The following is a 23643-nucleotide window of genomic DNA, read 5'->3' as shown; positions in this document are numbered from 1 at the left end:
TGAGGAACTCCATGAGACCTCACTCTGATGAATATTCCCTGGGGTCTAAGTTCTCTGTTAGTCCAGTGGTTGGGACTCGGAGCTCCCACTGTAGGAGTCTCAGCCCGACCCCAGGCTCATGAACCAAGATCCTGCAAGCTGTGTGGGGCAGCAAAAAAAAGAGAACAATAACGAAGTAAAAAATAAAATTAGACTAGGAAACTAACAGATATGTTAGAAAGAATATAAAAATAAAAATATAGATGAATCAACAACTGGAAGTTACCTCAGTACCATGATAGTAAAAAAGAGGAGGAGGGAAAAGAAAAAAGAAAAAGTGGGGAAAAGGCCTTGGCTGTGAAGGGTGGGGCCTAAGCAAGGGCAAGGTTTGGGCAGTGGGCGGGGCCAATGCTCAGGACCCACAGGGCTGGAAAAGGCCTTGGGAGCTGTGGGGGGTGGGGCTTAGGCTCAAGGGACAGAAGGGGCCCAGGCATGCCCCCCAACCCTGGTCTCAGAGGGCAGGGGACCTTACCTGGGATCCCAAGAGGCTTCCTGGTCTCGACTGGGTGGGTAAATACCCTCCTCTCCTCTCCCACTCTTCCCAGAGAGTTCCTCCCACCTGCCTCTCCTGATCTCCCTGGCCTCAGGGTCGCAGATCCTGTCTGGCCTCCATTTCTCCTCCCCCCTCAGTCCCCCTACATCCTACTGGTCCATTTTGGTGTTCCTCCCATCTCCTTGGATGTCAGAGTCCCCCACCAGCGGCCGGCAGGCGCCCTAGATGTGGGGAGAAGCTAACTCCACATCTTCCCACACAGCCATCTTGACTCCGCTCCTGGCTTCACTTTTAAACAATCTCTTTTGTCTGATTGTTTATTTTCTTTTTTAAAAGGCTTTCTCCTTTTATACCTATAATATATGTTCTTGCAAAATTTTTAGAAAATACTGTTAAGTATAGAAGAAAACAAAATCACCTGTAGCCCTAACATTCTGGAGATAACCAAAGTACATATTTTGAAATATTTTCTTCCAAATTCTTTTCTAAAATTGAAATTGCACGTGACAGTCTCATTTTGTACAGAGCTTAGAGTGAATGTGCTACATAAAAATGGCTCTGTTGAGCCGCCTGAGACCCTAGTGAATGGGAGGCAGATGGCACAGAATGGTAGAAAAAGCACAAGAGTTTGATTCTGACTCTGCTTCTTGGTAGCTTGTAGATTTGGTGCAAGTTATTTAGCAAAATAATAATTCCTACCACATTGAGTGGTTGTGAGTGCTCAATAAAATAAAATATGTAAATCGACAGAAAAGTAGTGTTGCTCGATAAATGATAGTCATATTATCAGTACTGTTAGCCATAATGTCTTTAAAGGTGGCAGCTCAGTCTTAATGCAAGGAGTTTAAATTGAAGCAAAATTGGCTGGAGCCAGACACAGTGGGTTAGGACAGGGTGAGAACTCTGCGCTCCTTGCTGGAATGTAGTCTTGTGTGTCCAGAGAAAACCTCCCGTCTGAGGCTTACCCTTGAAAACACTGATCAAAACTAGAAAATCAATGGGAACCAACAAAACCCAGATCTGGCCACAACTTAAGGACAGTAATCAGAGCTCTCTGTCACTGGCCCAATGCCGAGAAGTACATGTGGCAAAAGCTGTGGTGTGTCATCCAGAGTGTCCTTCCTTCTGGATGAAGGACTGGTTCCCCAGCTGCTGGAGCGCTGTTGGCAGGCCACCCTCAACTGTTAGCCCTCTCCAGGGGTGACCTCAATGAAGAAAACTGCCTTGCCCTGTCACATATCTTTTTGGGATGAGTCCCATCCTGTGACTGATGATGAGGGTTCTAAAGGCCTGCACCTCTTTTCCCAACTCGGGACAGCTCTGAAAGCCCATCCCATCTTCAGAATGCTCTGTAGGGTCTGCTGAGGTTCCCATGAGGACTTGACATCTCCGTCTACGCAACCTTGCTCTGTTCACTTCCCTTCTCTTCCGTGGGTGCTGATCCCCAAAACGCCCCCTACTGAGCTTCCTACATGCTAGCTCCATGTCAGAGTCTGCTTCCAGGAGGAGTCAACCTGTGACAGGAGCCTCACCCACTCCCCCTCCTCACTTCCTCCTGGGCAGTCCCTGCTGCCCAGGGACAGCCAAAAGACTAGGCTGACACTAGATTTCATTCTTACACTTTACCTTTTTAAAAATGTTACATGAGGGCTTCTGCTTCCAGAAGGATGGAGCAAGCATACTTTTCCCTATTTGTCCTGCTAAATATAACCAAAAACCCTGGACATTCAATATAGTACAAACAAAAGAAGACTCTGAAGGTGGAGAGAAGGAAGACAAGCTAAGGACCTTGGGACTCAAAGAATGACACTGTGATTAGTGTCTTGAGTTTCCTTTTTGCCTCATATACCCCAGACCTGGAGCTGAAGAAGCCAGCAACTCAGAAATAGAAACAGGCAGTCATAAAGCCTGCTTTCTCCAGCCAAAGAACCAAGAAAAATATAGTCTAGCAGAAGAGAAACTTTTATACAATAACTACTCAACTCCAGTCAAATGCCACAGAAAAAAAAAAAAACTATGGTCCCATCCCCACCCTCACCAGCAAAAGGAGCCTAGACCTCTATCCTCATCAGACTGTAATAGGGTTCCCAAGCCCCCTGGCAGGGTGTTGTCAGAGAAGACCAAGTGGGAGCTAAAACTTTCCTTCTCCCCTTCCCCCATAACCATCTAGACATGTGGTGTCATTGGAGGCCACATGGGGAGCCTGGACTTCCACCCCCATCCTGCAGTAATGAGGCATCCCTACCTCTCCTCACTAGACTGGTGTCATAGGCTCAGGGGAGGACTTTCACCACTGCCCAGTAATAAGGAAGCCACCTCCTCCTGTGGTACAGTAGAAGCCACTCCTATCCCTCCCTGCAGGGTGTGTAGTATAGGCCAATAGGGGATCAAGAATACCCACCTCCAGGGACTTCCCTGGGGGCGCAATGGTTAAGAATTCGCCAATGCAGGGAACACGGGTTTGAGCCATGATCCAGGAAGATCCCACATGCCGTGGAGCAACTAAGTCCATGCACCACAACTACTGAGCCTGCGCTCTAGAGCCAGCAAACTACAACTACTGAGCCTGCGTGCCACAATTACTGAAGCCCGCACACCTAGAGCCCATACTCTGCCACAAGAGAAGTCACTGCAGTAAGAAGCCTGCGCACTGCAGCGAAGAGTAGCCCCAGCTTAACGCAATTGGAGAAAGTCTGCCCGCGGCAACAAAGACCCAACGCAGCCATAAATTAATTAATTAATTAATTAATTAAAAAAGAATATCCACTTCTACCCAGTAGTACTGAGGAATCCTCCCCCTCAGGTGTCAACGGAGGTTGGCTGAATGGAAAATCTGGGCTTCTAACCCCACCCCTGGGAAAATGAGGCAGCAGCTCCCCCTTCATCCGCTGGGCTCACACTAGATTTTATCTGACACCTGCCGGAGTGGTGTTAGCAGAAGCCAGCTAAAATGGAAAGTTTAAACAAGATTCAGAGTCTCACAATATAAAAGCCCAAAATAAACGACTTTCAATAGAAAATTATTCATCACAGCAAGAACCAGGAAGACCTCAAACTAAATGAAAAAAGCAATCAATAGATGCCAATACCAGGAAGACAAAGATATTAGAATTTTCTGGAAAAAATTTTAAAGCAGCCACAATAAAAATGCTTCAGTGAGCAATTATAAGCACATTTGAAACAAATAAAAAGATTTTTTTTAAAAAAGCAAAGAAAGAGGGAACAATGGAAATTTTAGAACTGAAAATCACAGTAACTGAAATAAAATAAACCCAATTGGTGGACTTACAGCAGAATATAAGAGACAATAAAAAATCAGGGAGCCTGAAGATAGGACAATAGAAATTACTCAATCTGAACAACAGAGACATAATAAATTGAAAAATAAAAATGAACTGAGCCTTAGGGATCTATGGGACTAAAACAAAATATCTAACATTAGTGTCCTGGAGAAAGAGGGCTGGGCTGGAAAAGTCCCTTAATATATAATGACTGAAAACTTCTCCAAGTTGTCAAAAGACATAATCCTACAGATTCAGAAAGCTGAGCAAACCCTAAACAGTTAAACCCAAAGAAATTCACACTAAGGCCTACCATGGTCAAACTTCTGAAAACTAAAGACAAAGAAAACATCCTAATAAGAAACAACATCCCCTTATAGGGGAAAACAATTTGAAAGACAGCAAATTTCACAAAATAAGACATGGAATCCAAAAGGAAAGTAGAACAACATTTTTCAAGTGCTGAAAGAAAAGACTTGTCAACCCAGAATTTTCTATCCAGAGAAAATATCCTTCAGGAATGAAGGATAAATCAAGGTATTCTCAGATGAAAGAAAACTAAGAGAATTTTTTGCTCGCAGACAGAACTACACTAAAAGAGTGGCTAAGAAAATTATGTAAACAGTAAGAAAATGCTTTTAAAGGAATCTTGGAACATTAGGAAGGAAGAAAGCACACACAAGCAAAAATATGGATAAATACAATAGTCCTTCCTTCTCCTCTTGAGTTTTCAAAATTAAGTTTTATTGTTAAAGCAAAAATTATAATACCGTCTGATGTGGTTCTCCATGTAGAGGAAATATTTAAGACATTTATATTATAGGTGGGGAGGGCAAGGGATTTAAGTTTCTATATTTCATTTGAACTGGTAAAGTGTTGACAACAATAGACAGTAATAAGTTAGGTATATATAATGTACTACCTAGAGAAACCACTTAAAAAGATAACAAGGACATATACTCAAAAAGCACTATAGAGGAAAAGGTGTTCTAAAAGAAAAGTTCAAGCAATCCAAAGGAATGAGGGAAAAAGAAAACTAAGAAATGAAAAACACAGAAAACAAATATAGAGAGAACAAAAGATAAGACACAGCTGAAGTCCTAACATACCAATAATTACACTAAATGCAAATGATCTAGATACACTAAAAAATGGAGATTGACAGAGGGATTGAAACGTTATCACCTAACTATATGCTTAACACAACTATGTGAAATTTTTAATTTGACAAATTACATCAAGATCAAAAGTCCTGAAGGCTTTGCAGAGGTTTTCTATGACATGCAAAGAGTGGGTACAATTCACAAAGTGTCTGGGAGCTCTAGGGAGTGTAATGTGGCCAGAACATCAGGTACCAGTAGGGGAAGGAGATGGTGGGGAAAGTGTCTACAGTGGAAGGAGCTGCAGGAAGATGATGGGTACAAGAAACAGAAAGAGTATGGTGGTCATAGACATGTGCCGCTTGGACCTCCCACCAAAAATAAACTACTGCAGGGAGCGCAGCTTCCAGTGGCCACAACTTTGGATCCACCAAAGAGCATGCCTCAGCTGCACTTGCCTGGCCTCTCCCAGCCTGAGCCCACAGGGGCTACTGCAGCTGGGCCATTTCTGCCTGATGCAGAATTCCTCTAACAGGCTCTCTTTTTTTGGAGATGGCCCTAAGCTCTTGCTCTGCAATCTCCCTTTCCTCTTTCCTTTCACAGTCTGATGCTCTCACTTGCTTTAGCCTCACCTCTTCAGCTGTTTCCTCCGTTGCCCATCTTGCACATTAATTCTCTGATTTGATCTTGGCATCTGCCTCTTGGAGGACCTGAACTGACCCACAGAGAGAATCTGTGACTATGTGACGGAGAGAAAAGCTGACTGGGGCTCAGCACGTGTGATTACTAGACCCATGCCCTCTGCTGTGGGCTGGGGAGATTCAATGCTTCCCCAGCAGAGCTTAGATAAGACATCCCCCACACCAGGCCCCTGTTGTTGCTATTATGTTCTGGTGAGGAATTCAGCTACCATGATACCTTGGTGATGAGAAGACTGTGGGGATCTGACTGATTACAAAGTGGCAGTGTGCTGCATTAGACTGTGCTACCACCCTAGTAACCCACCACTGATGGCAACAAAATCACTGTCCCGCAGAACCTTGATTTCCTCATCTGTAAGATGAGAGAGTTAGGCGACATACTCTCCAGGCTCCTTCAGCTCTACAGTTCCATAAACTGAGTTTGTTAAGATTTCAAATTTGTGAATGTGGTCTTTACTATCAAAGAGAAAGATGACTTTTCTTTATTAACCAATAGAGTTAAACAGAGGCATGAGTTTTTCTTGTGAACAGCGCAGTTAATCCCAGGCAGAGGAGAGCAGGAACAAAATGGATAGGGAAGAGGGGACACTGAGACCTTGGGGTGCTCTTGGGCTCCTGCCAGAAGCAGAGGTGGTACAGAGACCATAACCTGCCCTTACTTGCATTGACTTCTTTTTTGAAACTACAAAGGTTTTACAGCCTCTTTATTTAATTAAAAAAAAAAAGATCAATATATAGTGTAAAAGCTAAACTGCTTAAGGGTTACCATTGTTCACAGTTTGATGTTTCTCTTTCCAGGTCTTTCTCTCTTTTGCACAAACTCATAAATTTCCACTTATACACATCTTCTCTTTTGAATTTTAAAGACTATCAGAGAAACAGAAGCTTACTGTAAACAAAACAAAATAGAACAAAAAAAGAAAAGAAAAAAGGTTTTTTTAGAAGACCCGGAAGCTTATGAAGAAAAAGTATAAGTCCTGACTCATCTCTGTCTAATTCCAGTCAACTCCCAGGAAGTAACACACATAGGAATATACAATCACTGAATTGATATCTCTACTTGCATTCCAAATAAGCAGCTCAAATTTAAGTCCAAAATGGGCTTAAATGATTGTTGTCCCACTCCATGCCCCAAATCCATTCTTTGAGGCCCCAGTGTTTCCCCATCACTAAAGGATCCCAACATTTATCTCGTTGCTCAGGCTAAAATCTGGGAGTCAGTCTTGGTTCCTCTCTTTCCCTCACACCCCACATCTACTGCATCAATAAGTCCCATTGAGATGAATGGATAAAGAAGATGTGGCACATATATACAGTGGAATATTACGCAGCCATAAAAAGAAACGAAACTGAGTTATTTTCAGTGAGGCGGATGTACCTAGAGACTGTCATACAGAGTGAAATAAGTCAGAAACAGAAAAAAAATACCATATGCTAACACATATGTATGGAATCTTAAGAAAAAAAAAGATTCTGAAGAACCTAGGGGCAGGACAGGAATAAAGACGCAGACGTAGAGAATGGACTTGAGGACACGGGGAGAGGGAAGCGTAAGCTGGGACGAAGTGAGAGAGTGGCATGGACATGTATACACTACCACATGTAAAATAGATAGCTAGTGGGAAGCAGCCACATAGCACAAGGAGATCAGCTTGGTGTTTTGTGTCCACCTGGAGGGGTAGGATAGGGAGGGTGGGAGGGAACCGCAAGAGGGAGGGGATATGGGGATATTTGTATATGTATAGTTGATTCACTTTGTTATACAGCAGAAACTAACACACCATTGTAAAGCAATTATACTCCAATAAAGATGTTAAAATAAGTCCTGTTGACTCTGTTTTCAAAATATCCTAAATTTTGCCATTTCTCACAGTGTCTATTATCACGGCCCTGTTGTAAGCCACTGTCTACTCTCACCTAGATTATAGCATTCGATTTTTGACTGATCTCCATGCTTCCAAGAGCAATCAGAGGAATTGTTTTAAAATGCAAAATGAAAGTGAAGTTTAAATGACTGCAATGACTTTCCATTACACTTGGAATAAAATCCTACCCATTTGGCTCTATGTGATCTTCCCCACTTTTAAGCCCCTATGCCCCAGGCTCACTAGCCTTTCTAGGCTACGTGCAGCACCTTCCATGCAGGGACCTTCAATTTTCTGTCCCTTCTGTCTGGGACACTCTCCTCTGGCATCTTCACTTGGTGCTCCTTCTCAAATATCTCTTCCTACAGGACCTCAAATAGCTGTCCCACACTTAACCCTACACACTGCTGAGTTCTCTTCAAGATAAGATGACCTGCAAGTATTTAATCACTTACTTGTTTAGTTTCCCTCTCACTAGAGTCCATCACCCATGAGGGGCACAGACTCGATTGTAGTCAGCACTGCATCTCCAGTTTCTAAAGCAGTGCTTGCTAAGGACTTCCCTCGTGGTCCAGTGGTTAAGACTCTGCGCTTCCAATGCAGGGGCCACGGGTTTCATTCCTAGTTGGGGAACTAAGATCCCACATGCTGCACAGTGTGGCCAAAAATTTTTTTAAAATAAAAAAATACTAAAAAGTAAATAAATAAAGCAGTGCTTGGTACACAGTAAGTGCTCAGTAAATATTTATTGAATGAAGGAATGAAAACATACATATGTGTCCAGAATTTTTTAAAATAATGGTTTTATGCTATATTTACTCTTTTCATGTTGTTCTTTTCACTTAAAAAATATCACACAAACACCATTCTATGTCAGTGCATATAAACCCACATCCTAACACAAGATAGCATACCATGTTTATACCATAATTTATTGAACCATTTCCCTACTGATAGACATTTATATCATTTCCAGGGTGTTTTTTTTTCTCCTTTTTTTGATATTACAAATAGTGCTTGAAAGAACTCTCTTTTACATATATTCTTGCACCCTTGGATAAGTGTTTTCACAGACTAAGTTCCAAAAGTGGAATTGTTGGTTTAGAGTCTTTCCTGACTTTAAAGAGAGAACTGTGGGTTGGGAGAATGAGTGTGGACTTCATTTCACAAGGTCTGTATTTGAATCCAGGCTTTGCCATGTGCTTAGCATTCTGTGGCATTCAGGGTTTATACATAAGAGATAATGAGTGTATAAGTATCTTCTAGAATACAAAGTTGTGTACAAATGGAAAAATTATTAATCAGGTTGTGTGGCAGTTAAGAGCATGGGCTCTGGAGCCCTACTGCCTGAGTGCTCATGGAAGCCCCACTGTTTACAATATGCCTTGGGCAGATAGGTTAACCTTTCTATGCCTCAGTATTGTCATATTTTTATAAGATGTGGATACAGTATTAGCCATCCCATAGAGTTATTGTATTAGATAAATTAAAATATGGGTAAAATATTTAGAATACTGAGTAGCACATAGTAAAAACTATTTAAATATACTATCATTGTTATTATTACTGTGACTTATTTGGGACCATATAAAGTATTACTTCATGAAGAACAGAGCTAACTAAATACTTCCTGATACTTCTTTTGGTTTAGAAAAATGTCCTCACATCTTCATAAATTATAAAAATCTCTCTTACCGTCTCCTTCCCCTTACCTGAGCTTTCTCACTCGTTATTAAAGTTGTCACCCTTTTCAACTTGTTCACGTGTCACACAGAATACTACATATGACCTACTCTGCATTCTACATATGTCATTCAAAAACTGGATTTAAAAAAGAAAGGAAAACTGTAATACTTCCCAATGATTTCTAAGGGAAAAAACCACAGTGACATAGTGCTGCTTGGAGAAAATTAAAAACTCACCATCTGGTGATGGTACATGGCAGTGTATTTTACTGTCACGTACCATCACCAAAAGGCGCTGGTTATTATTCATGGTGTGTTCTTCTTGAAATTCGGATGGCACATCCACGAAAGACAAAGCTCAGCCCTGCTTGAAGTCTTTCTGCAGAATTCCCACTGAGCTAAACAGTGCTAGTGAAACAGAGCTGTCACAGTGGGTACAGTTAACCCTATTTGCCTGGTACAGGTTAAGTGACATGAGGTTTTGTTACCAAGTCCAAGCTCATACTGCTCGCCACACAGGCCAATGAATCGGAGACGAGGTGTTGAGGCAAGGAAGACGACTTTATTCAGAAAGCCGGCAGACCAAGAAGATGGAGACTAGCGTCTCTGAAAAACCATCTTATCGGGCTCTGGATGCCAGTTTCCTTTATAGAATCAGAGAGGGAGAGGCGGTGAGGAAGTAAAAGAGCCATCATTCTTGCAAAACATCTGGAATGAGCAGTCTCTGTGAGGGGATGTGTTAGTTTCTTCTTTCTTGCAGCCGTTCGCAGGTGGACGGGGTCAGATTGTCTCCCAGTGAGCTGAACATCAGAGGGGCAGGGTTCCCTGAGGCAGGCCATTTTGCACGATTAGAATAACAAAGGCAACGAAAAGCAAAGGTTAAAGTCAAAGAAACAGATCCAACGTGGAGTCCGATTTAGTTCTTCCCTGTTACAGTTACCCAGGAACACAATGGCCATGGCATTGGGGAAAGACAAGGCTATTTATAATCTGATAAATAAGCACTGATTTATGTTTCTATCTACTGTGTGGTCATTATATTTGTATCTTTGAATCCTTTATCTCTCTGTGTGCCTCTCTTTTCTTTCCTTTTCTTTTTCCAAGAAGTGATCAGTTTGCCCATTCTCCAAAGTCCATTTTGGAGCCAGGGAACACATCTGCAGAAGTCAAAAGTTTGCTAGCCGTAAGCCTCCTCCAAGATTACTGATATAATTACAACCTTTGTCAAAACAAAGGGATTTCTATGAACTCCATAGGATGAAATCTTTTCAGATCGAAGCTTATTCAGCTGGCACTGGTTAAAATTCAGAATTACAGTAAGGATGTAAAGGTATTGTGATAGTTCATTACGTGTCAACTTGACTAGATCATGGGATGCCCAGATATCTGGTTAAACATTATTTCTGGATGTGTCTGAGAAGGTGTTTCTGGAAGAGATTAGCATTTGAATCCATAGACTGAGTAAAGCAGATGGTCCTTCCCAATGTGGGTGGGCCTCATCCAATTCACTGAGGGCCTGAATAGAACAAAAAGGCAGAGGAAGGATTCAACCTTTGAGCTGGGACATCAATAATCTTCTGCCCTTGGCACTGCTGGTTCTCAGGGCTTCAGACTCAGACTGGAATCTATACCATCAGCAATCTGGCTTTCAGGACTTTGAACTACACCACTGGCTTTCCTGGATCTCTAGCTTGCAGATGGTAAATGTGGTACTTCTCAGCCTCCATAATTGTGTGAGCCAGTACCTTATAATAAATCTATCTATCTATACATATATATTCTATTGGTTCTGTTTCTCTGGAGAACCCTAACTAATACATACTTCTTGATAGAACACCTAAATTCATCAGTCCTGTCACCAATATGTCTAACAGACTCATTTTTAAATTTGCATATAAGCATTCCCTTTCCAATAGTGAGGCTCTGTTCCTAAAAACCTAGGTTTTGAAACTTTTAAAATTGAGGCTCTCAAGACCTTAAAGACTTTGGGATTAAAAACAAACTTACCTGTAATTATACTTTAAAAGAAATGTATTGGTCCAGCCAAATTTCTTAGACTAGCCCTTATGGTCTCTTTACCATCTATTGTCAGCCTCGGTTTCTAACCTTGTCCCTGGCTATTGCTCATTACAGACGTTATTCTGTTAAACAGAGTCCCTCAGTCTTCCATCTTCCCCAAGCATGCTGACGCTTCCTGTCTCTGAGCCTTAGTTTAAGGGCAAATTGATCACCAAGGAACTTTTACAACAGATGCTAGAATGCATCCTGGCAATGTCTTCAGCAATAAAAATATATGGCTCCATCTGCCTGGAACAGGACCACCCTTCTTTTGAGAAATGCCATTGTTATGGGCTGAATGCTTGTGTTCTCCTATCAAAATTCATATGTTGAAGCCCTAACCCCTAATGTGATGGTATTTGGATATGAGGCCTTTGGGTGGTAATTAGGTCATGAGTGTGGGCCCTTATGAATGGGATTACTGTCCTTAAAAGAAGAGGCCAGGGCCTTCTCGACAAGATGGCCACACCGGCGGTACCGCCGAGCACGCCTCCCGCCACCCCAACCGAAACCCCGGCTGCGGCCTCAGACCCGGCCCCGGCTCCATCCCCAGCCTCAGTCTCAGCGCCGGCTCCAGCGCCGGTTCCTGCTCCAACGCCGGCTCCAGCCTCATCCTCAGACCCGGCGGCAGCAGCGGCTACGACCGCAGCTCCGGGCCAGACCCCGGCCTCAGCGCCAGCCCCAGCGCAGGCCCCGGCACAGTCGCTGCCTGGCCCGGCTCTCCCAGGCCCCTTCCCTGGCGGCCGCGTGGTCCGGCTGCACCCGGTCATTTTGGCCTCCATCGTGGACAGCTACGAGCGACGCAACGAGGGCGCTGCCCGAGTCATCGGGACCCTGCTGGGAACCGTGGACAAGCACTCAGTGGAAGTCACCAACTGCTTTTCAGTGCCGCACAATGAGTCAGAAGATGAGGTGGCTGTTGACATGGAATTTGCTAAGAACATGTATGAATTGCACAAGAAAGTCTCTCCAAATGAGCTCATCCTGGGCTGGTATGCTACGGGCCATGACATCACAGAGCACTCCGTGCTGATCCACGAGTACTACAGCCGGGAAGCCCCCAACCCCATTCACCTCACAGTGGACACGAGCCTGCAGAACGGCCGCATGAGCATTAAGGCCTACGTCAGCACTTTAATGGGTGTTCCTGGGAGGACCATGGGGGTGATGTTCACCCCTCTGACAGTGAAATACGCATATTACGACACTGAACGCATTGGAGTTGACCTGATCATGAAGACCTGTTTTAGCCCCAACCGGGTAATCGGCCTCTCCAGTGACTTGCAGCAAGTGGGAGGGGCATCGGCCCGTATCCAGGATGCCCTCAGCACAGTGTTGCAGTATGCGGAGGACGTGCTGTCTGGAAAGGTGTCAGCTGACAATACCGTGGGCCGCTTCTTGATGAGTCTGGTTAACCAAGTACCCAAAATAGTTCCTGAGGACTTCGAGACCATGCTCAACAGCAACATCAACGACCTGCTGATGGTGACGTACCTGGCCAATCTCACGCAGTCACAGATTGCCCTTAATGAGAAACTTGTGAACCTGTGAATGGTCCGCAAGCAGCCCTCTACCAGGCTGGGCCCCAGCCAACCCTGGGACTCAGAATGGAGTGAAGGAGAAATGGTTTCTTTGTGGTTTGAGTCACACTGAGTCAGTCAACTGCTTGTGACTGTAAATAAACATAGCCTACCTTTTGTAAAAAAAAAAAAAAAAAAAAAAAAAAAAAAAAAGAAGAGGCCAGGGCTTCCCTGGTGGCGCAGTGGTTGAGAGTCCGCCTGCCGATGCAGGGGACACGGGTTCGTGCCCCGGTCCGGGAAGATCCCACATGCAGCGGAGCGGCTGGGCCCGTGAGCCATGGCCGCTGAGCCTGCGCGTCTGGAGCCTGTGCTCCGAAATGGGAGAGGCCACAACAGTGAGAGGTCCGCGTACTGCAAAAAAAAAAAAAAAAAAGAAGAAGAGGCCAGAGAGCTAGTTCACTCTCTTTCCGCCGTGTGAGGATACAAGATGTTGGCAGTCCACAACCTGGAAGAGGGCTGTCACCAGAACCTCGACCATGCTGACACCCTGGTATGGGACTTGCAGCCTCCAGGACTGTGAGGAACAAATATCTGTTGTTTATAAGCCATCCAGTCTATGGGACTTTGTTATGTACTATAGCAGCCATTTCCCCAACTCCAACCCCATGGAGCTGGGAAGGTATAGGGGATGCCAATCACAAGACCTCACACATCTGGCCATGGTGACTGGTCCCTGATCCAGCCAGGCCAATCAGAATCCTTCTCTAGAACTTTCCTAACTGGAGATTGCAGGGAAAAGACTTTCCTCTCTTGTCAGGAAGCTGTGATAATGTAAGCATGGAGCTGCATGAGGCCATGGCAGGGAAGTGCAAGGCGAAACAGAAGTGGAGACAGAATCAGCCATTCTTGGCCACATCTAAGTTCTCTCGGGCCAGATCAGACCACCCTTCCTGTTCTTCGGTGATGTGTGCCAATACATTTCCTTCTTATGCTTAGTTACTTCAGGCTGGATTGCTGGATTACTGGTATGGACTGATACAGGCAGTTTTGCAGAAGATGCAGATTCTTCACATGATCATTTTTTTGTATCATTCCTCAATAAAAGTTGAGGGCACACTAAACTTAAATGCGCTTGTGGCAATAAAATTTATCTTTATCAGTTTTCTGGTTGCTAAAGTTAAACGTACACATTTAAAATATGTTTATGAAAACTAGGACAGTGTAGAAAGTGAATATTTCAGAATTTTGTCTGTATGTATATAAATACATATAATGGTATTTTTGTAAAAAATTGGATCAGACTATGCATTTAATCAATCCTATAGCTTACATCTTTCACTTAATAATGTATTTTGGATATCATGATATATCAATTCATATAGATCTGCTTGGTGCTTGGTGGTGTTTTAAATGTTTATGGTCAAAGTGTGTCCTCCTAAATGACTACCACTGGTAATAGTGGTCAGTAAGAGTGTGTGTTATCTCAATGATGGAATTCTAGCTTAGAGCCAGGAGACCTGTGCAATTGCCTTTTTGTGTGCAGACAGGTTTTGCAAAAAGTTGAATGGCTCATTTCTTTCTTTCCTTTTATTTTTTGGCTGTGTTGGGTCATCGTTGCTGTGCACGGGCTTTCTCTAGCTGTGGCGAGTGGGGGCTACTCTTCGTTGCAGTGCACGGGCTTCTCATTGCAGTGGCTTCTCTTGTTCCGGAGCACGGGTTCTAGGTGCGTGGGCTTTAGTAGTGGTGGCACACAGGCTCAGTAGTTGTGGCTCATGGGCTCTAGAGCACAGGCTCAGTAGTTGTGGCGCACAGGCTTAGCTGCTTCATGGCATGTGGGATCTTCCCAAACCAGGGCACGAACCCGTGTCCCCTGCATTGGCAGCTGGATTCTTAACTACTGTGCCACCAGGGAAGTCCCTGAATGGCTCATTTCTTACCTCCATGTCAGGCTATTGGCAGTATTTCAAGTACTCTTTGAATCAGGGTTGAACCATGGGAGAGAGCTATCAGGTATTTGCCGGGCAATATGCAAGGTGACCTTATAATGTGGACAGTACAGGGAAAACAGCAAAACCTTCTCACTCTGGACTCAGCTTCATAATCAAGAGTCATGGAAATAATGACAAGAACTAACACAACAGCAACTTTTACTGAGTACTTAATAGGTACCAGGGACATTGGCTAAGCATTTGACAACAGATGCATTATTTAATGCTCACAGTAACTCAAAAATTATCACTATTTTCAGTAATTAAATTGAAGCTCTTGCCTATGGTCAGACAGGTAGAAAGTGGCAGTGCTGGTATTTGAACTCGAGCTAAATAGCTCTAAAGCCTGTGTTCCTCACCACCATTTATCCTGTTCTATTCTCCAGTTCCCCAGCCCCTTCCCCTGCCACCACCGACTTGGGACATTTATCTGTCCTTACCTCAAAACTCAGATTTTGAGATGTAAACATTTTTATTGTTGGGAAAGTTTGTGGAAATTTTACTAATGCTTTTGTTGTTGGTTTTAAAATAAATTTAGAGGAGGATATTACAATATCCTTTTGGTTGACACAACCTGATGCAAGTAAGGGTTGGAGGTTTATTGACTGAGGTTCTGCTCCCTGACCACTTCAACATTTGCTAGGTCAGACTTATGGAAATAATATACATTAGAAGAAATATAGTTATGTGCAGTAACAAAATTAAAACTAATTATAAATAGCACCAAGTAATTCATAAGGAAACTCAGTATACAATACGACTTTAGGAAACAGGTGAAGTATTAGTTTCCTATTGCTAATGTAACAAATTATCACAAACCTAGAGGCTTAAAACAACACAAATGTATCATCTTATATTTTGAAAGACACAAGTCCAAAATGGGTCTTATGCGGCTAAAGTCAAGGTATCAGTAGAGTGGTGGTCCTTTGGGAGGCTCTAGGGGAGAATCTGTTTCCTTGCCTTTGCTTGTTTCTAGAGGGTGCCTGCATTCCTGGCTCATGGCCCAACATCACTCCCATCTCTGCTTCCATCTTTACATCTACTTCTCTGACTCTGACTCTCCTACCGCCCTTTTCTTTCTTTCCTTTGTTTTCTTTCTCTTCTTTCCCTTCCTTCCTTCCTTCCTTCCCTTCTTCCTTTCTTTCTTTCTTTGTTGTTAGAAAACCTAGTTTATTTTTTTAGTGGTGGTAAAATGCACATAACATTTATCATCTTAACCATTTTTAAAGGTAAAGTTCAGTATTATTAAATACATTCATATTGTTGTGCAACCAATTTCCAGAACTTTTTCAACCTGCAAAACTGAAACTCTACACTCCTTAAACAACTTCTCATATCCTCTTCCCCCTAACCTCTGGCAACCACAATGCTACATTCTGTTTCTATGAATCGAGTACACTAGATACCTCATATAAATGGAATCATACAATGTTTGTCCTTCTGTGTTTGGTTTATTTCACTTAGCTTAATGTCTTGAAGGTTCATCCATGTCATAGCATGTGTCAGAATTTATTTACTTTTTAAAACTGAATTATTTCCACTGTATGGGTAGACACATTTTGTTTAAACATTAAATTGTTGGACACTCACGTTACTTCCACCTTTTGGCTATTGTGAATAATGCTGCTATGAACGTGGGTATACAAACATCTCTTCAAGACCATACTTTCAGTTATTTGGGGTATATACCCAGAAGTGGAATTGTTCTATTTTTTACTTTTTGAGGAAACTCCATACTGTTTTCCATAGAAGCTGTACCATTTTATATTCCCCGAAACAGAGCACCAGGCTTCCAATTTCTCCACATTCTTGCCAACACTTTTTGTTTTCTGTTTTGTTTGGTTTTTGTTTTTTTAGGAGTAGCAATCCTGATGGGTATGAAGTGATATCTCATTGTGGTTTTGATTTACATTTATCTAATGATTAGTGATATTGAGCATCTTTTCATATGATTGTTGGCCATCCTATCTCCCTTTTATAAAGACCCTTGTCATTATATTGGGCCCACCTGAAAAATCCAGAATAATCTCCCCATTTTAAGATCTTAACTTAATCCCATCTGCAACGTCCCTTTTGCTACGTAAGGTAACATACACAGGTTCCACACATTAGAACACAGATAACTCGTGGGGCAAAAGGTGTCATTATTCTGTCTACCACAGGTGACTACTTTACTGCCAAAGCCAAAAGGATAAAAATTCTGAAGAATTTTTATGGATGTTTGGCTGATGATTTCAAATACAAAAAAGAAGTATTTTACGATCAGTGACATTTGAGACAGCTTTTAGTAAAGTGGCAGGACTGTAACTCAGAATAAGTTATATATTTTTTATGTTAACTACTAATCTGAAATTGTATTTACATATATCTGTTTCTTCCCAAAGGAGCTATTTTGTTTAAATTACCCAGAGTTCTCATAAGTTTAGGTTAAAGTGAAAACCATACAGTCCTAGGCTAGTATGTCAACTCTACGCTACACAGCATTCAGGATCCAGGTTCCTTTCCCTAGGATGGAATCCTGGTCCTTGTGGTCCAGGCAACTTTGCAGGAAGCAGGATGGCGGGGGCAGGGTGGGCAGCAAGTGCATGTCATGTCAATATAAAGCAAGGGAAAAGATAAAGGGGTTATTGTAAGAAGTTACATGGGTCTAAACTATAGTGTTAGGTGTGAGGACAGGTCACTTGTATGTAGAGTCCAAAGAATACTTGCAGCAATTGACGAAGTCATGGGGGATTGGGGGATTGGGGTCCATTAACAGACACGAGAAGGGAGTGACAATCCTAGGCCTAAGGAAATTGTTGTTTGTCTCTGCTGTTGAGAGAGGAAATGTGGGTTCTGTTTAGAACAAACTGAGCTTCAAGATTCAGAGTTTTATCCAGGTATAGGTGTCCATCAGACCCTGGAAAAGAAGAAAGGTGGTTTTTCATCCAACACAGGAGAAAGTGCCAAGAAAATAGGTGATGTAGGAAAAAACATCAAGTAGAGAAACTTTGAAGTAGCTCATTTCCAACAGTCTTCATCTGACTTTAAATTATGAGACATGAGTATCTGCAGAGTGAGACAGGTGGGTGGAGGCCCACATGTTTCAAGTTTGGGAAGCAAGGAGGTTTCATAGGCCATGGGAAGTGTGGGGAGGCTCATAGCTAATTGCTCATGAAGCACACACTTGAAAGGTGGTCTTACCTCTAAAGCAGCAGCGCCAGTGTGAGTCCTTTAAAGCAAGAGAAGGCACACAGAGGAGGGGTCCAAGGAAACAGCAACAGAAGGGCATTCTGAAAGCCTGACCCAGGGTTTGTAGTTATATTGAATCACCCATCTGGGGGGATATCAGACAGTTTAGGCCAGAAAGTATAATCAGCAACCAGGATAAAACACCATGGTATGTTGGTGTATGTTGGTATATTCCTGTTTCTTATTTTATGGACTTGAAGAATGTCAGAGTTAGCATATGTCAAGTGATGAAGGAACTTTTATTCAAGAAATGTAAATCTGGTTTAATGTTGGAGATGGGTTATTGTAATACATCACATAAAGGAATAAAGGGGGAAATGTTTATCTCAAAAGACACTAAAAAGGTATTTGATAAAATTGCATACCCATTTTAAAAAAAGAAACCTTACAAACTATCGATAACTTCTAGGAATTTGTTTGACAGAAATATTCACACATGTACTCAAAGATATATGTACAAGGATATTTAAACAGAAATAAAAGGCAAAATGACTAGAAAGACGTAGGCAAAATTATGATCATTTGCAGGCAGAGGAATTTTCTATCCAGAAAATTCAGGAAAGTAAACTATAAAATCGTTATCTTTCCTACAAAATAACAACCAACCAGTTAGAGTTATATGATAGGAGAAGTTTCTATTCACAGTAACCCCCTCTATTAGTTTGCTAGGGCTGCCACAATGAAATACCACAGACTGTGTGGCTTAAGTAACAGAAACTGATTTCTCACAGTTCTGGAGGCTGGAATTCCAAGATCAAACAGTCAGCAGGTTTGGTTTCTAGCGAGGCCTCTCTCCTTGGTTTGCAGGTGGCCATCTTCTCTCTGTGCACACACATCCCTTGTATATCCCAGTCTCCTCTTTTTACAAGGATGCCAGTCAGATTGTTCTAGGGCTCAACCCTAAGAACCTCATTTCAATTTAATCACCTCTTTAAAAGCCTTATCTCAATATACAGCCACATTCTGAGGTACTGGGACTTAGGACTGCAACATACGAATCAAGGGGGCATAACTCAGTCCATAATATCCCCAGAAAATATACAATACCTAAATATAACTCTAAGAAGATAGAAGCAACCTAAAGGAAGACAGATATATCATGACATTTCACTGGAAGACATAAAAGAACACTTGAATAAATGGAGAAACATACCATATTCTTGGTGGGAAAGTTTCAATATTATAAAGTGCAAATTTATTCCAAATTAAATTAATACGTATAACACAAATCAAACAAGATAAAATATCAAATCTCTCAAACTTTCTTTTTATTTCTCTTCCATATTTGTTATCTTCAACAGTAAATTCTTTATTTCTAATGGGCATGCCACCATCATCCCAGACCCATCAGCTTTCACCCCAAATCAACTTTCTCAACCACCCTATACCTAGCAATAGGAAGTCATCACCCTACCAATCACCTAGGATAAAACCTCTGGTTTATCTTTGAAAATTCTCTCTTCTTAGCCCACCTACATACAATCAGTCAGTTCTGTATAGCCATTCTTGTTAATGTTAAACCTACCCCTTCCATTCCATTCCTATCTGCCCACCTTTCCTCATATGTGGATCCTAACTCTGCACAACACCAACACCTAGATTTATCTTTCTAAAATATGGTTTTAATCATTCTTTTACAAGTTTACAAATGTTGTATTCAATACCTCTATTGGGTGATCTTGGACAAGTTAGTTAATCAATATGCCTCTGTTTATTTAGCTGTAAAATGGGAATGATAGCAGTACTTACCTCACTGGGTTATTATGAAAAGTGAGTTAATAATTTTAAAGCACTTGGAACAGTAAGTGCTTTATATGTATTTGTTAAATGAATAAATATCTTTCCCATTGTTTTTTGCTGGTACTTAAAGTGTTCACTTTGAGAAAAACTCATTCCTTGGGGTTTAGGCATTGTATGCCCTTTTCAAACGATTATATTCAGAAATATTTGACCAATATTTTATCAACGAATACAAGTTTCTAAAAAATATATTTTTAATAGCAAAAGATTGAAGGCAACCTCATGTCTGTTAGTAGAAAAAGTAATGCTTAATAAAAGATGAAGTCCTATTATAAAAAAACTATGGAGACAAAGGTAAATTTGTAGATAAAAGATATATTTGACATGGAAGGATGGCCATAACATATTGAGTGAAAAAAGCAAATTGAGGAATAAGAGATGCACGTTCCTTTCAGGAAGAATAGGAAAAAACACATGAAGCTGTAAGCAGAGGACAGTCTCTGTTATGAAATGAGACTGTATGACCTTCCTACAATGAACATGTATTGATTTTGTAATTAAAACTAAGTAAAAACAAATGAATAATGAGAAAAAAAACTTTTAAAAAGTTTTAAATTTCCTCATCTCTTGGAAAACTCGCTTATCAAAAGATAATCCAGGTTTTTATCTGCCCTGAATGAAAATACTGGTGAGTTTGGGGTTGGTGAGGAGTCAAATGCTACGATTTGCTCCGAAACCTCTATCCCACTAAAGACAGCTTTAAGCACCTTGCAGGTTAGTCTCAAATGTTAGTCTTTATTTTTTTACCTGAGAAAGAGGCATCGTCAAACATTTCTACTTTATCGTCAAACATTTCTACTTTATCCATTAATCCAAAGACCATTAATGTAATAACCTGGGAAATTCTAATTTAATGAGACGCAAAATCTTCCATTTTAAGCGTTGATGAGGATTAAGGGAATAGCTACCCTTTTCAACAAACAAATCTCAGACTCTCTGAGGCAAAAAAATCTTCATGTAGAAGACTCTGAATTTTCTCATCTTTTTGATAAACACTTCCACTACCAAGAAAGAACTCAGGCAGTTGTAAATAAAGTTCGGCCACACCTGAAAAATGCTTGCTCCAGTTGTTCCTATATGCCCAGACTCAAAGGGTTTGGGGTTTGTAAATAAAAGGTGGCCTACTGTAAGGAGGGGCAAGAGTAAACAATCTCAAAGAAATTAATTACACGGTGCATTTAAACTATCCAGGCACCTGCTTTACCTAGAAAAGCGGCCTGTTGTTTTCATCACTGGGCCTCAGGAAACTAGGCCCTAGCCACCACCTGGTGACGCTGATAACGCGCAATGTCTCTCAGCTGCAGCAATTAGAAAGGCCGGGCAGTCTCCTTTAAGAAGCTGACTCACGTGGACGCTGTGTTGTGTGCTCTCAGCTGGGAAGGGGGTGGATCTCAGGTCTCTCCACATTGGCTGCGTCTCGAGAGGGGGCAGAGTTAGCCTCTTTGATTGGCTGTCCGAGTCCCGGGCGTTGGGTCAGGGGCGGGGCGAGCTGCAGGGAGATTGCCCTGGGTCTGCGGCTTCTGGGAGGGGCGGGCCGCGACGCAAAGGGGAGCGGGGGTGGGGGAGGGTGAGCCAGAGAAGGGGCGGGGCCCAGCGGAAAGGGCTGGGTGCCGGGGAGAGGGCGGGGTCTAGAAATGATGGGCGTTCTGGGCCAACCGGGAGAGCCGACTGTTCGAGGGGCGGGGCTACGCCGGGTGATTGACGCTGAGGCCCAACCAGGGAGAGGCGGGGCCAAGGCCAGGGCCTGACTAAACCTGGAGACTCCGCTGGCTGAGGGGGCTTCGTTTCAGCTGAGGACCGAAGAGCCGCTGGCGGCCGTGGATCTTACAGCCGCTCGGGGTGAGTGCGGCGGTCGGGGGCTGGATTCGGGGCCTGAGGGGGGCTGAGGCGCCCCTCTGGGTCAGCGGCTTCGAAACACTCGGGATCGGCCCGGGGCGGGAGGCCCAGGCAGGAAGTGCCTTTTCCTCCCCGCGCTCCCTCCGGGGTCCCAGCGCGGCCGACCCCCGCCCCTCTGGGCGGGCTCCGGTGCCGGGGCTGCGGGCTGACGAGCTGGCCTGTTTCCTCTTTGTGAGGCCCAGGCGCGGCGGCCGCCGTCAGCCCGCCCCCGCCGCGCAACCGGGGCAACCGGCGCAACCGCAACGGACGCGACCTCCATCTCGGCGCCCGCGCCCTCCCGCCCCAGCGCAGCCTCTAAGGCCCTGCACGTCGCGGCCGGGGCTTCCGGCGCCCCTCCGCGGGCAGTTTGGCCAGCAACCCCGTCGCCTGGGCTGCCCCGCCCCCACGGGCCGCGTCCCCGCCGCAGTGTCGGGGGCGCGCCCCGGACTCCGCGCCGCCGCGGTCTCCGCCGGGGCCTGCGCCCACGGCCCCGAGGTGAAGTCCGAACTCGACTCCGAGATGTGCGGCGTTAATAACGCCACGGCGTGGCCTGTCCTTCAAAGGGGCCACATCCCCTTTCGGTTGGCACTGGCCATGAGCGGGGGTCGGCGTTGGCTTTTGTTTGCTGCCCCCCAAAGGCTGGATGCCCGCCACCCTGCCTTCTTGCACCCCAGGAGATCCCCGGGCCGAGGGAGGGGTACGCTTGACGGAGGGCGTGGCGCAACTGCTGGGCGGCCGTCGGGCGGCCGGGGCCGCGGGGCCGCCCGCTCAGCTGTTTCCGGCCCGTGTTTGTTGTGCTGGAGGAGGCCCGGCCGCGCCGCGCTCGGGCCCCGGCCCCTCCCGATTGGCCCGCGGCGTCACGTGCCCGCAATCAGCTGGGGCTAGCCTGGGCCGCGGGGCGTGGGTGGCTGCGGCGGTGCTCACCGGCGCGGGGTGTCGCGCGGCCGCCTGCTGCCCCACGCGAACAGCATCCTTGCTTTCCTTGTCGGTGGGGCGTATGCGCACCCTGGTCACCCCTTTATTCTGCACTCGTAGGTAGGACAATGAGTATTCCGGACAGCGGGAGTTGGAAAATTGGAATACTACAAAGATCTGTTTAATCCCGACACCGATTAATCTCCCCTTGCGCGGAGAGTCTGGGAAGGTGTACAGCTCATTTATTTTTAAATTTTTTCTGTTTACAGAGCCCTGTTGGTAATCTGAGGATTTTTATTTCAGATCTCCTTGACAGATGGAAAACCTGAAGTAACCTCAGGCTAACCTTGTGTTTTGGGGAAATTAGACTTGCTGCTGAAGTAACTGGGGGCAATAGGGTATTAGCTAATCTTGCACAGTTGCATATGCAGTGTTGCAGCTGTGTTCCAACAAAAGACGAACCAAAATGCATGAAGTGTGTCCAGGGTACATATTTGTGCCAGATGTGAAGCGTCTTGGTGGAATCTTTCCCTAAAAGTTTATTGCATACTCGCGCTATGTTAGGTAAGAAGGAAATTGCAAATAATTTATGATCTTTTCTCTAGAAACGCACAGTTTTTAGTAAAAAGGCATAGGCAAATGAAATTGGGTAACAGTACGCAGTTAAATATTAGTAAGTTATGAAATGATGTTGTAGAAGTTCAAAAATGGGGCAGTGAGAAGAGTGAAGCATCCTAGAGTGGATTGATATTAATTAGACCTAGAAAATGAAGAGGCTTTGGGATGCTATTAGGCAAACAGAGGCCTAGGAGGAAAAAAAGAGGCCCAGAGCCTTTATAGATAGTGAGAAGGTAGAGCTTGTGGAATTTGGCACACAAAGTATTTTCCACATATGCCATTATCTTTCTGGCTTTGTACTGGAATACCAGGTAAAATGTCACGCTCCTTGGAAAGAATCAATGTCTGCCTTTATCACATTCTCACCCAGCTCAGTGCCCAATACAGGCTTACTGTTTGGCTTTTTTTGCTTCTTTTTTTAAGTTTATTTCTGGCAGCCATCTTATCTATAGGAGAGGGTATTGATGAAATGTG

At 43.8% G+C, this 23643-nt stretch overlaps 1 protein-coding gene and 1 long non-coding RNA gene across 2 annotated transcripts; one reads left to right on the top strand and one right to left on the bottom strand.

Annotated features, from left to right (window-relative positions):
- Window positions 1-9770: 9770 nt before the first annotated feature.
- LOC141276350 (uncharacterized) lies at window positions 9771-21913 on the bottom strand. The gene is made up of 3 exons (XR_012325760.1): window positions 21516-21913; window positions 21109-21177; window positions 9771-9989 (listed from the first exon to the last, which is right to left on the bottom strand). It is a non-coding gene; the product is annotated as an uncharacterized lncRNA (long non-coding RNA).
- On the top strand, window positions 11658-12958 carry LOC117307867 (eukaryotic translation initiation factor 3 subunit F). Its single transcript, XM_033838410.2, has one exon. The coding sequence runs from the start codon at window positions 11682-11684 to the stop codon at window positions 12771-12773; it is 1092 nt and encodes a 363-aa protein (XP_033694301.1). The 5' UTR covers window positions 11658-11681; the 3' UTR covers window positions 12774-12958.
- Window positions 21914-23643: the final 1730 nt, after the last annotated feature.

This window comes from Tursiops truncatus, chromosome 14 (genome assembly GCF_011762595.2).
Source record: "Tursiops truncatus isolate mTurTru1 chromosome 14, mTurTru1.mat.Y, whole genome shotgun sequence".
In the NCBI taxonomy this organism is placed as follows: domain Eukaryota; kingdom Metazoa; phylum Chordata; class Mammalia; order Artiodactyla; family Delphinidae; genus Tursiops; species Tursiops truncatus.
This window is presented reverse-complemented; position numbering and strand designations above follow the sequence as displayed.

Excerpts from the sequence above, each read along its gene's own strand:
- LOC117307867 (XM_033838410.2), top strand. The coding sequence starts at position 11,682 with ATGGCCACACCGGCGGTACCGCCGAGCACGCCTCCCGCCACCCCAACC.